The 15,091-nt window shown below is 41.5% G+C and overlaps 1 protein-coding gene across 2 annotated transcripts in view; it reads left to right on the top strand.

Moving 5' to 3' along the window:
- Positions 1 to 14,622, top strand: part of Themis (thymocyte selection associated) — a 194,413-nt gene extending 179,791 nt beyond the window's left edge. For both annotated transcript variants that reach the window (XM_010625734.2, XM_019207686.2), the window contains 2 exons: positions 2,954 to 3,095; positions 14,440 to 14,622. In XM_010625734.2, coding sequence (XP_010624036.2) covers positions 2,954 to 3,095; positions 14,440 to 14,441 — 144 coding nt within the window. In that variant the 3' untranslated portion in view covers positions 14,442 to 14,622. The remainder of the gene's footprint in view (positions 1 to 2,953; positions 3,096 to 14,439) is intronic.
- The last annotated feature ends 469 nt before the right edge of the window (positions 14,623 to 15,091 follow it).

Raw genomic sequence — 15,091 nt, 5'->3', positions numbered from 1 at the left:
TAACTTCAGAGATGGGAAAAAGGAGGCAGGCTGTAACCAAGCGAAGGAGAGGCTGGAAAATCTGACGGAGCTGAACTGGAGACTCCGCTGCAGGATGGCTTCCGGCCATGTGAGTTCTTCATGTCTGAAGACTAACGGGCTCCGACAATGCCCACTGTGCCAGCGGCTGGCACCAGGAATAGAGACTGTAACCACGGACCTCTTCTGATCAAGTGGTATTTCTCCCCCCATAAGCTTTCATGGCCAAGGTTTCAGGTTAAGTTTTTTTCTTTTTTCATTCAGTACTTCTTCACTGCATTGCGGAGTATTTCATGACACACATGGATCACATGAACAGTTAGATTTTTCCCTAAACATTTTAAATAATTTAATTTTAAAATTGAATCTGGGAAGAAAAAAATCATAATGCTACATCCCTTCTTTCGTCTGGTTTATTGCTCAATCCTGAGAAACTATGATTTAATATCAATCTGATAACTTGAAATTAGTATATGTGGCAAAGATGTCTAATTTAAAAACAGTTAATTTCTTATATGATGGTTGAACTTGTTTCTTTCCAAAAGCTATGTGATGAAATTGGCCTGATAGTAAATCTAAAAACGTATGCTGTGTGGTGGACTCATGATATTTGGATTTTGACTGAATCAAATGTTAACAAGTGTGATGGCTTAGTTCTAGCTAATATCAATCCTCAAGCACCAAACTTTTGAACTGTCCCTGATGGAGTATCCGGATCCCACCATTTGTCATTATAAAATGAATCTGGATCCAGGGGTGGTGACACATACCTGTAATCCCAGCACTCTGGGAGGCTGAGACAGGAGGCTAGCAAGTTTGAGCCAGTCTTGGCAACTTGGCAATTTAACAAGGAAAGTAAAAAATAAAAAGGCTGGGAATGTAGGTCAGTGGGAAAGAGCCCCGGATTCAGTCTCCAATATAACAAAGAAGAAGAAAGAAGGAAAGAAAAGAAAGAACAAGCGAGTGTAGTAGCACAGGCCTGTAATCCCAGCACTTGGAAGGCTGAGGCAGGAGGATGGCTGTGAGTTTGAGGTCAGTCTGGGTTAAATAGTGAGTTCAATCCATGCTGAACTAACTACACAGTGAGACCTTACTTCAGAGAGAGAGAGAAGAGGGGATGTAAGAGAATGGAGAACGGAAGAAAGGGAAAGAAAGAAGGGAAGGGAAAGAAAAGAGACCTTGATAATTATCTATAATCGACCTACCCTTTTCTAGTTCAGTTCTCAGCTTAGACAACTTGAACAACTTAGTGTCTGAGTCGGTCATAGGTCGGTACTGACTCAACACACTCACTATGTGGGATTCTCAGGGTGCCGGTTTCTATGGCCACACAGTACTGCGTGTCCTGGAGGAAAACCCTTCAGCATCCAGCTTCGGTCTCACCTACTTCGGTTCCGTGCTGGCGTTTAGCTGAACTGCGTTGGTTTCCGGTGACCAGGACTTGCTCCCCTCAATCCGGGCTCTTCCAGTCACTGGTTGCTTCGGCTTCCTCTCCACGGGTAACCATTTCTGCTGTTCTCCCTCGGCCTCTCCACCCAGATCTGAGCTCCCCTCGGGGTCTCACGACAGCGCGAGCGCAGCATGGGTAGAACCCACTGCAAGCCGGAGCGTGAGTCACGGGGAGGAGGAAAGCAGCTCCAGACTGGACCCTGCTCATCCCCTCAGCGCGGGAATTATTTAATCACACCGACTCTGCCCTTCCCAAGCTGTGAAAGCCTTTGATTCCATAAGATCAAGCTCTTAATGAATTTAATGCTATAATAAGTCTGTGGAAGGGAATCTGACGGAAAGGTGCTCATTATCCTCTCCTCTGGGGAATCACGGTGGTCAGTGTGAAGAGCCAAAATTGACTGGCTAGTTTTGACAATAAATTTTCAAATATTTTGCAATCACAAAAAATGATAAATTTCTAGTTTGAGTTTGGATTTGAAATGAAGTGCTGACGTTCAATTTCCTAGTTAGATCTTTCTAATTAGGCTCTTCTCTAACAATATTTTTTCTTAATTTTTTGTGCTATTAGGGGTTGAACCCAGGGTCTTCTAACTGAGCTATATCCCTATCCCTTTTCCTGTATTTTACTTTGGTAAACGGGCTCAATAAATTCCTAAGTTGCTCAGGCTAGGTGTGAACTTGTGACTCCCCGCCCCCGTCTCCCAGAGACAGACACGCGCCACCGTGCCCTGATTGGTGATTCTTTGAAGTGTACAGTGTGTCAGTATGATGTCCAAAATATGATGCCTCTTATAGGAGACAAGTTATAGATGCTCTAGCTTAATAATTTATTGTTACAATGAATTATTATTCTTAAATAGACTAAAAAAGCTTTGTCCAACTTGCATAATGCTGATAAAAATGTGCATAAATTTGGAGTAGGTGTTATGATGTGACTGGTATAAAGAGTATAGAAAAATGCACAGTGGCACCTTGTCTTCATTTTAACAATGTGATTATTTAATATATAATGAAAATCTGAGATTATTTAACCATAGGGATAAAAACTGTGTAAGACTGTTCTAAGTGAAAACTAATTTTATAGCCCTCAACAAAGAAAGTAAGGGCCAGGGGTTTGGCTCAGTGGTTCCACTGCCTGCCTCGAAAGTGTAAGGTTCCCGAGTTCAATCCCTGGAACAACAAAAACAAAAAAATACAAAGGGATCTAAAAAAGAAAGTAATGTACATTAAAATATTGCCAACATTTATGTCTTTGAAGATGAGTTTACATCTAAAAGCAGCTTCTTATTCTAGCCACTTAGATTACCTAGAAAACTCCACAGCAGATTACCAGAATTCACCGCGGAAGATGTGATCTGTAGCCTGTTTTGGCTTGTAGAGTGTTCTGTCAGACACCCAGACGTGACTTGCTGCGTCTGGGAAGCGTTTGTTCTGGATGGTCCCTTAGCTCTGAGACCCACTGATCTGGCCTGTGTCATTTCAGAGTCACAGAGGAGACGCGGCCAAGAAGCCACTCTCGCGCCGAGCTGACCTGGAACCAAGAGCCCCTGATGGCTGTCAGGATGATGTGCCTGACACCGCGAGAGACAGGAGCAAGCGCAGAGCCCCGAGGCTGCCGGCCCAGTGTGAGTACAGCCCACCCAGCCGCAGAGCGGGCTTCAGGGCTTCCTTGGCAGAGGCGCAGCACGCAGGCTCTTCCTAACCATTAGCTGGGACGTGTGGCTCCGGCCAAGTGCCTGTCACCCCTGCACACCTCACTGAAGTGAAGTCAAGAGCACCGTGACGTTCAGCACTCCAGTAACGAGAAGGGAGCCCATGGTTTTGCATTATTAAAAATTTCCCCTCATTTATGGTTTCTGTGGCCACATTACTGTTTCCCATAGAGAGTGACTGTATTGTCATTATAATATATTCTGATAGTCTTGCTAAAAGAATAAACAAGAAGGAGTTATGGCTTAAGGAGAGGGTTAGCTGAACACAGTGATGCACTGCATGCCTGTCATTCCAGCACTCTGCAGGCTGAGGCAGGAGGATCAGATTACTGTGAGTTCAAGGCTGGCCTGAACTACACAGAGAGACCCTCTCTCAAAAATAAAAGAGAGAGAAAGATGTTTAAATAATTGAGATTTTTTTTTAATTTCAAAAGCATCAGATGAGTGATCAAATGCAGGCTTGAATCATGATGGCTCACAGTGAGGATGATCTGATATTTTTCATCCTCACTGAGCGAAACTGTGAAGGCCTTGATAGCATTCACATTAGGTGCCTGGACTGACTCCCATACGGTGGAAATCTGGGATGAGTTAGCAAGGGAAACAAGAATTTTCTTTTTCAGCAATATTTCAGACACAACAAACCATTTCAGTTTCTATTAAGCTTTACCTTTGAAACTTCACCTTGAGTGTGTATGAAAATTGTAATTATTCTTAAGCATATGGTTTGTTCCTTTCCTTTCCTTACTTGGTTTTGTAGCTAGCACACTCTTTCTCCAAGGACAGGGAAAAGTCAAAATACTAGATATAAAGTCTCTGAAGTGTTTCTGCTCCAGACCCTGCCTGTACAATCTCAGTTCTGTCATGTAGTTGGCTTACCGGCTTCTGACACTCCTACAAAAATATCCCAGGGAGCTTTTCTTATTACCTGTTCATTGACTCTCTCTGAGTGATAAAAATGAAATTCTGTAAAGGGCTTTAAAAACCATGCGTACAGCAATTCCTCCACTTTTCAAATACTAATCAAGTGTGACTATAAAAGAAACAACCACTGCAGTGAAAATCGCTGCAGCGTGTCGAGTCTCAGGCCATTATTAATTCATTGGCAACTTTTTTTTTTTCTTTAAGATCATGGCTCCTAAAACATACCAGATAACACAACTCCTGAGATCAAAGTTTGGGCTTTGATCGCAGGGAGACTCGTTATCTAATCTTCCCTTCTGTGTGCGCTGCAGCCAGAGTGAAAGAGGCAGACCCAGGAGGGGTCCGCGTCAGCACCTGGTCTGAATCCCAGCAAGGACCTGGACCTGGAATCCTGATTCCAGGCGCTGGCACTCTGTAACTTCCTTCAAGACCATGAAACAAAATCTCCTTTCTTAGGTTAATTCCAGCATGCATTTACTTAAAAGTTACCCCACGTGCACACTTGGGCAATGTTTTATTACATTTCCTTCTGTAGATTCGATAAAGAACAAAGCCTTTCTTGATTATGAGGTATAATTGGATGATAATTCCACACATAAAACTGCAAACGTGGAGCAGAAATTTGAAAAATCTTTAAACTTTTAAGCCCTCATATAATGTATGTGCTCTTGCTGGAGGCTAATTGGTGTCAGACTTAACATTTACAGTGGTTGGTGTGGCTAGCTCTCCCTGATATGCGCGGTTCTCCTCAGAATTCAGGATGGGTAAATGGGACTCTTTCTGAGTTCCTTCTTCCTCCTGTTCCACCTCTTCTTTTCTTTAAAGCTTCCTCCGGCACCATTTTATCTATTTATTTTTCCATTTTAGTTGAGTACAACTGATAATATGCTTAAGGTGTATGCATTATGTTTTGAAATATTGTGAAATGATAATTGCAGTTAAGCTGATTAATATACTCATCACTCCCAGGCTTGGAGCAATGCTTAATTTCTTCCCCTGAGAAACATTTTTATTATTGCCCAAGTCAAAAGTTTCTCTTAAACAAAAAGAAAATAAGCTCCACATCTCCCTCACAAAGACAGGTTAATGTGGTTAAGTGAACACCATTCTAGAGAATTTATTGATGAATCTAATACATGATTGGACTTTAAGAATAAAATTTGGTGCCACATCATGCTGTTTTGTAACCTGCTGCTGGACTTAGTGGAGTATAGCGACTCCATTTCACCTCAATAACTTCAGTAAGAATCTTGGTTTTTCACCCTCCATATTATCCTTCTCCCTAGTGGTCCCCATATCTGCTTCTTCCTCTCTAACTAGTCTACATTCTACTTCCATACCATTTTCGTTTTTGGATTCCACATATGAGAGAAAGCACGTAATGGTCCTTCTGACTCTGGCTTATTTTGGTCAACATGATGATCTCTAGTTCTGTCCATTTACCTGCAAAGGACATAATTCTGTAGCCATATCGTAAGTTCTCTTTAGTGAGAAGGGGACTGGCAGAACCTCACAGCCTATCACTGACCAAACCACAAACCTCTGTAAGTCTTATTTAGGGTAAGAGTGCTCTTTCAGGTCTCCTTCCTTCAGTATAACCTCATTATTTTGGTTAGATGAGATGAAACCTTTTCAGATATGTATGTGGTAATACAATTAAAGAAATTCTTTATCCAGATAGCCAGTGTAAACAGCTAGAGAGATTGCTGTGAATGGCTGGGCATGAATGTGTGGTAACTCTTGGCTCCCCTGTAACCACAGCATAATGAGCTGCCTCCAGACCAGTGCAGACAGCCCGAACTCCTTTCTATAAGAGACTGATGACAATGTTTCACCAGGACTCACAGAGGACCTTCTCTTTTAGGTCCTGAATTCCCTCTGGTGGCTTGACGAGATTCATCTCTTATGTGGGAACATTACCATTAGCTCTGTGTGTTGTTTTGTCCATAAATAACTAAGAGTATAGTTCTCTGAGAGCAGCATGAATCGGTGATTTAAAGGTAGAGTTCAGATCTTTGGCGTCTTAAATCAGACTGCTTGCTTTACATTTTTGGCTCCCTCTCTTGTTAACTGTGCCGGGAGCAATTTGTTAGTGTCTCTATATTACTTTGTCAAATTGAGCTGCTAATAGTGGTACACTACAGGCTGTTTTGAAGATTACATTAGATCAAATTGGTGAAAGTATAGTACATGATAAACACCAGTTAGGTCATTACTATAATAATTAACTACTGAATTAACTACTGCGTCTTTATGTGTTGATTACTAAGGAAACCTTTTGTTTTGCTACAATATCTCTACAAAGTACTGGCTGTGGCTCATGTTGTAGCTCTTCCAGTCTCTGAATTTATCGTGTTTTTCCTTTGAGAACTGCATTCTCTTGGGGATTTGATGGTCACTGTGAAAGCTTTGGGTGTGAGAGGGGCTGAGAAACCATCTTCAGTGGTGTCGGTGATTTCCGAGCCAAAGAAACATCCTGATTGTGGAGACACGTGAGAGGCCATCCCCTCTCACGGACTCAGCAGAAATAGCTCAGCCAGAGCACAGCTCACTCAGTGGAAGAGCTGCTTTGGGTAGCTGAAATCTGTGGAGTGGAAATGCTTGTGCTAAACTGTTTGTGGCCATAGTGTCCCCCAGGGGCGGATTTGCATAAGGAAAGATGATTGGGAAAGATTGTCAGGAGAAACACCTGAGGCAGAAAACAGAACTGGTCTGGGCGGAGGGAGAAGGTGAATCTAGGCGCAGCCACAGAAGAGATCTGAGTGGATCGAAGTGAACTCCGGGCTCTGCAGCGTTGTAAGCTGGGGACAGATCTCTGTACCCCACATCAGTCAGTCACCAGATGCAGCTGTCCCTGAGAGGGCAGTGCTGGACAAGGTGGCCTCCTTCAGTGACGGGCAAAGGCAGTCAGTTGTTGTTCAGTCATGAGCAGGATCAGTGATTAAGTCAGTCACTAGTTAATTGTTTCTAGGGCTTTGCCAGCCAAACGGGGCCATTTTCCTTTTGCCTTTTCAAGTCCTGCTGGCAACTAAAACCCCTGCCAGAAAGCACAGTACAATCTTTTGTTCTTGCCCTACATAAGTGTTCTCTGTTGAGGAAATTGGATGCTCTCCTGTCTCTTGCTAAGGCAACTTCTTTCCTTTTGAAGCTTCAATTTTGGATTATCCCTAATCTTTAGTTACTTCTACCACCACGTGTCCTTCATAACGTAGACTGGCCAACCAGTGAGGAGAACGCTGGCTTAGAACACAACACACGAGCCATTGCATCTCTGAAAGCTTCCCTTTCCCACCAGGGCAGGGGTAGATCAAGAACTCTTCACACCCACCTCATTCTGAGAGCTTTGGATTTTGCAGTGGAGTCTGAGATCACAGAGCTTTGGACTGGTTGGGCTCAAGCTCTCTTCTTAGTGAAGAATGAATCTGTAGGAAGTTATAAAGAATTCTTTGCATTGAGCCTTAGTTGAAACTAAGTGTCTAACACAAACTTCAGATTTTACTACCATGAAGGAAAATAAAGCATGTCAGTGCCCTCTCAGGATTTCTTTCATAAATAGGATGGGGAGTGTGTGTGTGTGTATTATAAGATTAATTAATATAATTAATTATATATTGATTAATGTACATTAATTATATATATAATTAGTAGACTTTTTTTTCCTCCAGTACCAGGGATTGAACTCAGGACCTTGCACTTGAGAGTCAGGTGCGGCACCACTGAGCTAAATCCCCAGCCCAGAGATTCTATATTACAGAGTTCTGTTGAATAAGGAATTGTGTTCTGTGAAGAAACAAGTACTCTACATGTCATTATTCTAAAATACATGCTTTTTCTCAATTTTAATAAGTGAAGCTCAAAAACTCAGAGTTATTCTAGATAGTATTCTAAGTTCAATAATTATTTTTACTGCAAAGACTAGAAAAACTATCACTTAAAGTATTGGATATTTAAAACTGGTATCAAAAAAGCTGGTATTTTTCTTATTTTTTATTGTCAGACCATATGGTAGTTCTGTTTTTATTTTTAAAATAAAATAAAATACTTAATTTAAAAATTTTTAAACTTTTGTACATATTTGTGGGTTACTCCATGCTATTCCAATACACGTGTATAACGTGTGTTGATTAATTAGGGCCATTAGACTTTCAGTGCCCTTATTCTTTATTTTTGGAGCCTTCAAGCTCCTCAATTCTGGTCACTCATAAACAGTATGATATTGTTTTATCCTGCTGCTTAATATCAATGCAGATTTTTAATAATATAATCAACAATAACAATAATATTTGGAGAGCCACCCCCTAATTTCTAGGGAGTGCTGCCTGACTCGGAAATACTGACACCTTAAAACACTGCACGATGGCTCTTCAGTCTACGGTAACCCTTTTCTCAGGAGGGTGAAACACCTGCGAATGAACTGCAAGGACATCTGCAGTCCTTTCACTCTGAGCAGTTCAGAAATATCAGCTCCTATTAGGCAGCACTGTGTTCTCTGTCAATGTCACCCCTCCTCTTCCCGTGAGATTAATTTATTTCCTGCAGCATGTGCACTTTGTGGAAAATCTCCATCGTCAACCTTCACCAATGGGAGATCTCACCCGCAGAATGTTCATTACGAGAGCAAAACCATATAATGCACTGAAAGGAAAAATAAACCCAGCTCCGTGGGCAAAGCAACTCTTTCTTGTTTTCCTGCACTTCCTCCTCAGCCTGTGCTGGACAGGACCAGCATTCACTGCAAACAGTCAGAGCTGGGCTTTGCTTCACAGCCAGACAACACCAAGCTGAGCTTCAGTTCAAAGAATGTCACTTTTCTCCTCAATAACTATTTGAAATTAAAATAAAAATGCATGCCTCATGTAAGAGTTCTTGTACATAAAAAATCATGTAATACACATGTTAAAAACACACACTTTTAGGACTTGTTCTCCAACTAGAGTTAGCAGACTGGCCTGTGGGTCAACTCTGTAAAGCCCAGGAGCTAAGAATGTCTTTTCTTTTCCTCTTTTTTTTTTTTTTTAAAATTGCTTTTAAGTTGTTAAAAATTAAAAAATAGAGTAATATTTTATAATATTGAAGTTTTAATATCTCTATATAGTGTTTCACTGGGAAAGGACCATGTTCATTCATTTACAAATTGTATGTAATCGCTTCAGTGCTCCATCAGAAAAGCTGGGAAATTAGGACAAGTGTTTATTATCCGGCTGTGTGTGTGTGTGTGTGTGTGTGTGTGTGTGTGTGTGATACTGTAAATTGGATGGACCTAGGGCCTTTACACTGAGCTACATGACCGCCTTTTGCCTTTTTTGAGACAGCATCTTGCTAAGTCACTCTGCTCCAGCCTAGCTGGATCGTGTGATCCTCTTGCCTCAGCCCTCTGGCTCTTTAGAGAAAAACCTTACTGACTTCTGAATGACAGAGTTTTACTCAGAGGTTCACAGGTTTTACTCAGAGGTGTCCCGGGAATCTACTTCAACACATTTCTAAGGTGATTCTGATGTTGGGGACCCAGGAACACATTAGGGAATGGAGTAGAAACGTTGTGATCAGTTGCCATCGCATTGTTCTATCAGAAAATCCGATTGGCTTTATCTTTAAATGGTGTCTGGAATGCAACCATTTCTCTTCATGCCCATTGCTATCAAATGGGTCCCAGTTATTCTCGGCTCTCAACCCGGAGTGTCCACTCTAAACCTAACTCCCAGAGCACCCAACTGAAACCTAAGTCACATCGAGAAACGAATCCCTCAGCTCCCAATCTCCCAGTGCACACTGCACTTTTCTTCACAGGCCTCTCAGCTGTTCCTGAGAGATCCAGAGGCCCTGCGCCCTGAGGGTGCACAGGCTGCTTCCTCTAAGTGGATAATTCCCAGATTCCTGTGACTTCCAGCTCGGTGTCCTCCAGTGCCCACTTCAGGGGCTAGCTCATCTGTGCTCCTTCCCTAATTCCCTCATCTGAAATTACAAAACTATGGTGTGGGACTGCCGGTCTCCTTTGGGCTACATACTCTATACACTGCACTTTCCTTCTCTATTTAGATAGCTGGTCACTGCCCCCCAGGGACGCCACGAGAACAGGAATTGTAACCAGCTTGTTCCATTTTCAGATTCTAGGAGAGTGTCTGGCACAAGCTAGGGCCTTAATTGATGATTCTTGAATAAAGAAATGAACCCCAGACTCCTGTTCAGTACTTGACAGATAACGGAAGGAACCTATCAAACCTCTGTTTATAAAAACAGTGGCCAGGAGTACAAATACGAGATTCACCTCTGAAAAATGGTGCAATATCCATTTAATGACAGCAAATGAGAAGGAGAAGACAGCAGTTATGAATATCTGTCATTTGAATACAGTCTCAGCAAACAATTTAATGAAGAAGGGTGCTAAGGAAAGGAAAGTAGAGGGTTGGTACGTGTACAAGAGGATGAGAGCCCAGGTGGAAATCTGCAGGAAAGAGTCCATTGCGAAGTGGGGAACCGACTGAAACTACAACCCAGTTGCTTCTTCCTCGGGAGGTGGATGGCTTGGGGCCACCCCGTCTCTTCTACATCAGAATGAGCCAATTTAGGAGTCTGGCTCCCAAAATCCTCCACAGAAAAAGGGAGGTGTTTCTCTGGTGTGAAAAACTAAAAGTGCAAATTGTATAACTGTACACAAATTGTAAAACCGATAATGTGGAATAGGAAGAAAAGGGTTAAAGGTGTAGGGGAAGTGGGAAGGGTAGGGGAAAGGACATAAGGGACAAGAGGAAGTATGAGCAAAGGAAAAATGGAAACAAATTCCTTGTAAATAGGGGAGGGTGGAGAGGGTAAAGGAAGGTCAGGGTATGGGGAAAAAATGAGAACCAAGACATGTAAAGGTACAAGATCCCAGTGAGGAATGTAACTGTGCTATATACTTAAAAAGTACCAATAAACTCAATAAGATAAAAAAGAAAAGAAAAAGGGAGGTGTGAATAGCTGATATAAATTAATGTTGTAGGAAGAATTGGCTTTTCTGGAGAATATAAACCAGTTTTAGATACACTTTATGTGACTTCTCTAATTATGAGAAAATGGAGATTTTCTTTCATTTTGATCTTCCCATTCAAGGAATTATTCACCTAATTTTAGGCTTATAACTTCATTTTTTGAATTGAATGACAGATTTTTTTTTTAAATTTTACTAAAATGGGTATTCTGACTATTGAAGGACATTTCTTTACCTTTTTTTGTTGTTGTTGTTACACAGAAAAATCAAGCCAAACTCCAATCTATGTTGGTTCTTCTGTGGGTGGAGTTTTCCTTGAGCTCTGAGGAACAGAGTGCATATGACTCCAAACCTCTCAGTTCATTTTATCAGCTAAACAGTTGGTTCAGGGAATAGTCAATTCAAATTCAGAAACATTATGTCCCTGTTAAACGTGTGACATTTTCGAAAGAAATGAGTGATGATTGCCCCCAAAGTAAAAGGTTTTAAATCAATTTGCATTTTAAAACCCACATAATTGCTGGCAAAAACAGTTCCTGCACATTTTATAGTTTTCTTGAAAATGAACACAGTAAAGAACAGTGCTCCTACTGAGTGAGACATCTTTGTCCCCATGCTAACTGTCCACCAGGAAGCACGGGGTTATTTACAGTATACATCTATGCCAGAACTACTGCAGCAGAGTGATCTGTAGAGTCCCTTTTAAGATTAACATCGTTTAAATCCCATTATTTCATTCTGAAATAGTACAATTATTCTAACAACCTCACTTTCCATTCTTCTGCTTGACTGTGTACTACCTTACATCAGCTTATTGACAGGGCACACAGAGACTAATAACTGTCAGTGTGACAGATGGACGTTTGCTGCTATAGGCTCATAACAGTTCTATGTGGGTATGACACGCTACTAGCAGGTAACATTTCTGAAGCACTTCATGTTTGACAAAGCACTTTCAGCTCCATTATTTCATTTGATATTTTCTCAACTCTATAATTGAGTTATTATTATCAAAACTCAGTCCCTGGTAAGGAAATGGAACTTAGGGATTCCTTGGGACACACAGCCAGTGAGTTGAAGACTCAGGAATCAGATCTAGGTCTTGAGATTCTGGTTCTTTGTATTGCACTATATCTATTTCATTTTCCCTTATCTTCCTTCACCATGAAAAATGCCACCACAAGGAAGGAATATTGCTATATTCTTTTTTCACAGATAAAGACTCAGAGATGGTAAGGGATAGCAGTATCACTATTTGTGGCATAAGAGATATCTAAAATGTAAGACAGTTGGGAGAGTGGACTGTGATCAGAGGTCTTGAAATCCACAAGAACATGAGGCCCTGGCCACCTCGCACATCAGGCCACTAACCTCCTCCAGTGCCCACAGCTCACCGGCACTAATGGGAGATGTTGATATACATGTGTGCATGTGCACACGCCCACGCACGCATAACCAATTCAGGCCATTAAGGAGATATACGGAAAAATCTACCGTAATGCTCAGTTCGCCAGTGCTTCTGTCCCCAAATTTGGTTCGGGGACAGAAGCACTGGGCAAAATTTTGCTTCTGTCCTTGAACTGCACATCGAGTGATGAGAAGGACTGTGGCCATCTACCCCACACAAGCACAGATGCAGTGATCTTCCCCAGAATTGTGAAACCGGTTAAGTTCGTGAATCAAGGTACAGCAATATTTCATCCTGGTTTGACCTCAGCAGTCTTCCTTACCACTTTGTGAGAGCTGCAGTAATCGTTAACGTGCATGTTTTCTCTTTGTGTTGCACACATATTATACAAATTGCTAACAGCTGGTCAGAAAGTTTGAAGCTCTTTACGTTCATCTACTCATTTAACCATCGGAACAACCCTATCCATACAACAGGCATTGTTATTCCTTCCCCTATTCCTATTTTTAAAGGTAAAGAAATGAGGGCCCTATGTTTAGGTGACTAGTAATAAGTCATACAGCAAAGTGGAGGAAAAAGAATTTACAGAATAGAGGCAAGAAAGGAAGGGAAAGAGAAAAGGAAGAAAAAGGGATGGAAATAGGGAGAGAAGAAGAAAAGAGGGAAGGAAAAAGAAGCAAGAAGAAAGAAAGGAAAGGAGAGGGGAGATGTTACAGTGTAGGTCTAAAATGTCCGCCAAGGTCTCACGCTTTCGGAGGGCGACTGGGTCATGGAGCCCTGTGCTCAGTGGCTCCCTCCATTCTCAAGGCCAGAGAGAGCGGGCCTTTAGGAGGCAGAGTTGGATTGGAGGTGGTCCCTGGGGTCAGACCTAGAAAGCTGTGTTCTTGTCCCAGCTCCTCCCGTCCCTCTGCCTCCTTGGCTGCCATGAGTAGCACACTTCTCTTCCACCAGGCCCTTCTGCCAGCTTTCTGTGCCTTGGAGCCAGCTCAGCATGGATAGAAACCGTGAGCCAGAATAAACCTCTCACCCTGTACATCGCGGGTGCCAGGTATTGCATTTAGTGATGGGGAAGTGCCTAAGACAGAAGGAAAGCAATCTGTCCCTGGCTGATGACTATTCAGGAGCAAAGGCCACCGAGGGATCCTGTCTTAGTCCAGGCGATGAGCACTTCACAAATCTTTACTACAGTCGAACTATGAGAGAGCGCCAGAGGTTTCTGGCTTTCTGTACCTCTCCAGGGTTGTAGGGCCTGTGAATATGGCTTTTCATGCCGCTCATCCTCATGCTTTGTAGAGCCACAGTGGCGGAAGTGAAGTGCATCGTCTGAAGACAGACAGAATTCCTGTGCTCTAGTTGACAGTTCATTAGTTTGTTGAGCTCTGTGTTGGAGTCAGGTCTGTGAATATGTTAATCAGGAGCCTTACAGAACTACAGTATGCTTGAGATCAACTGCTTTACCTTAGTTTTCCTTTCTGTAGTTGTTAGAAGTTCATTAGGTTTGGGTTCTACTCCGCAGATCTAGTCAAAGAGTGTTGGTTCTAGGGTCAGATATTTTTAGATCAAATCCTTTACAATCCATCACTAGTTGTGTGAATGTTGGTCAAGTCACAGTTTTACTTTGCCCTTATTTTCCTAGCATATATTATCCATAAAACAGGGTTGTTATCAGGATGAACTTACCTGCAAAGAAGAGCATTTTGTCAATTAAAACACACTTTACAAATTTAAAGTATTGTCTCCTATTTGTAGAAATAACTACTCTGTATCTGAGGAATTTATATCTCTTCTGTTTATTTGTATTTGGGTAGGGTGTTCTTCTCACTTTCCTTCTACGTATTTCTCAAAACACATACATGCATGAGAGTCTTATAAATAATATTTAAAAGCAGGCAGCTTCCTTCCTGGTAGTTTCTAATACATATTCTGATTTACCCATCTGATTTTTCCTTTACTTATAGAAATCTTCAAAAATGAAAAAACATCAGTGATACCAAGACATGAAGAAATTCCCCTGGGCAGTGAACTTAAGTCGAAGAGAAAGTCTAGGCTTCTCTCTGAAAAGCTGTTCCATGGTGAGCTCCAGGAGACTCAAGAATTGACCAGTGCCAAGGAAAAAACAATCTCAAAACTTTAACAGATAAAACCCAAAGAAAAACCTATGATGTGGAATTCACATTTTCCATTCTTTTGTGGCAAAATCTGTATGTATTTCTTCATTGTTAGGATATCTTTATTTAATGTGCATATTTTTGTAGCTCTTATTTCCAATACTTAAGCAGTTGAAAATAAATTTATATTTTAGTTTCTGAGCAAACCAATCTAAGATAGGATGACAGCTCACCATTTTCTTTTCTTTTTGTCCAGAGTTCATTTTCTCATTTACCATGTGTTATCTTCGTTTCTGTTAAGATTGACTTAAGGAAAAATAATTGTTATCAAAGAGTGATTTAAAATACTCAGGGGCCAGGGATTTAGCTCAGCAGTTCAGTGGCCTGCCTTGCAAACGCAAGGACCCGAGTTCAATCCCTGGTACCAACAAAGTAAAAATAAAAATAAAATAAAATAAAATACTCAGGCTGCTTATCTCATTCTTTGAGAATTGTGGAAATG

The sequence above is a fragment of the Fukomys damarensis genome, unplaced genomic scaffold (assembly GCF_012274545.1).
Source record: "Fukomys damarensis isolate Sample0158 unplaced genomic scaffold, DMR_v1.0_HiC HiC_scaffold_14, whole genome shotgun sequence".
Taxonomy (NCBI): Eukaryota; Metazoa; Chordata; class Mammalia; order Rodentia; family Bathyergidae; genus Fukomys; species Fukomys damarensis.
This window is presented reverse-complemented; position numbering and strand designations above follow the sequence as displayed.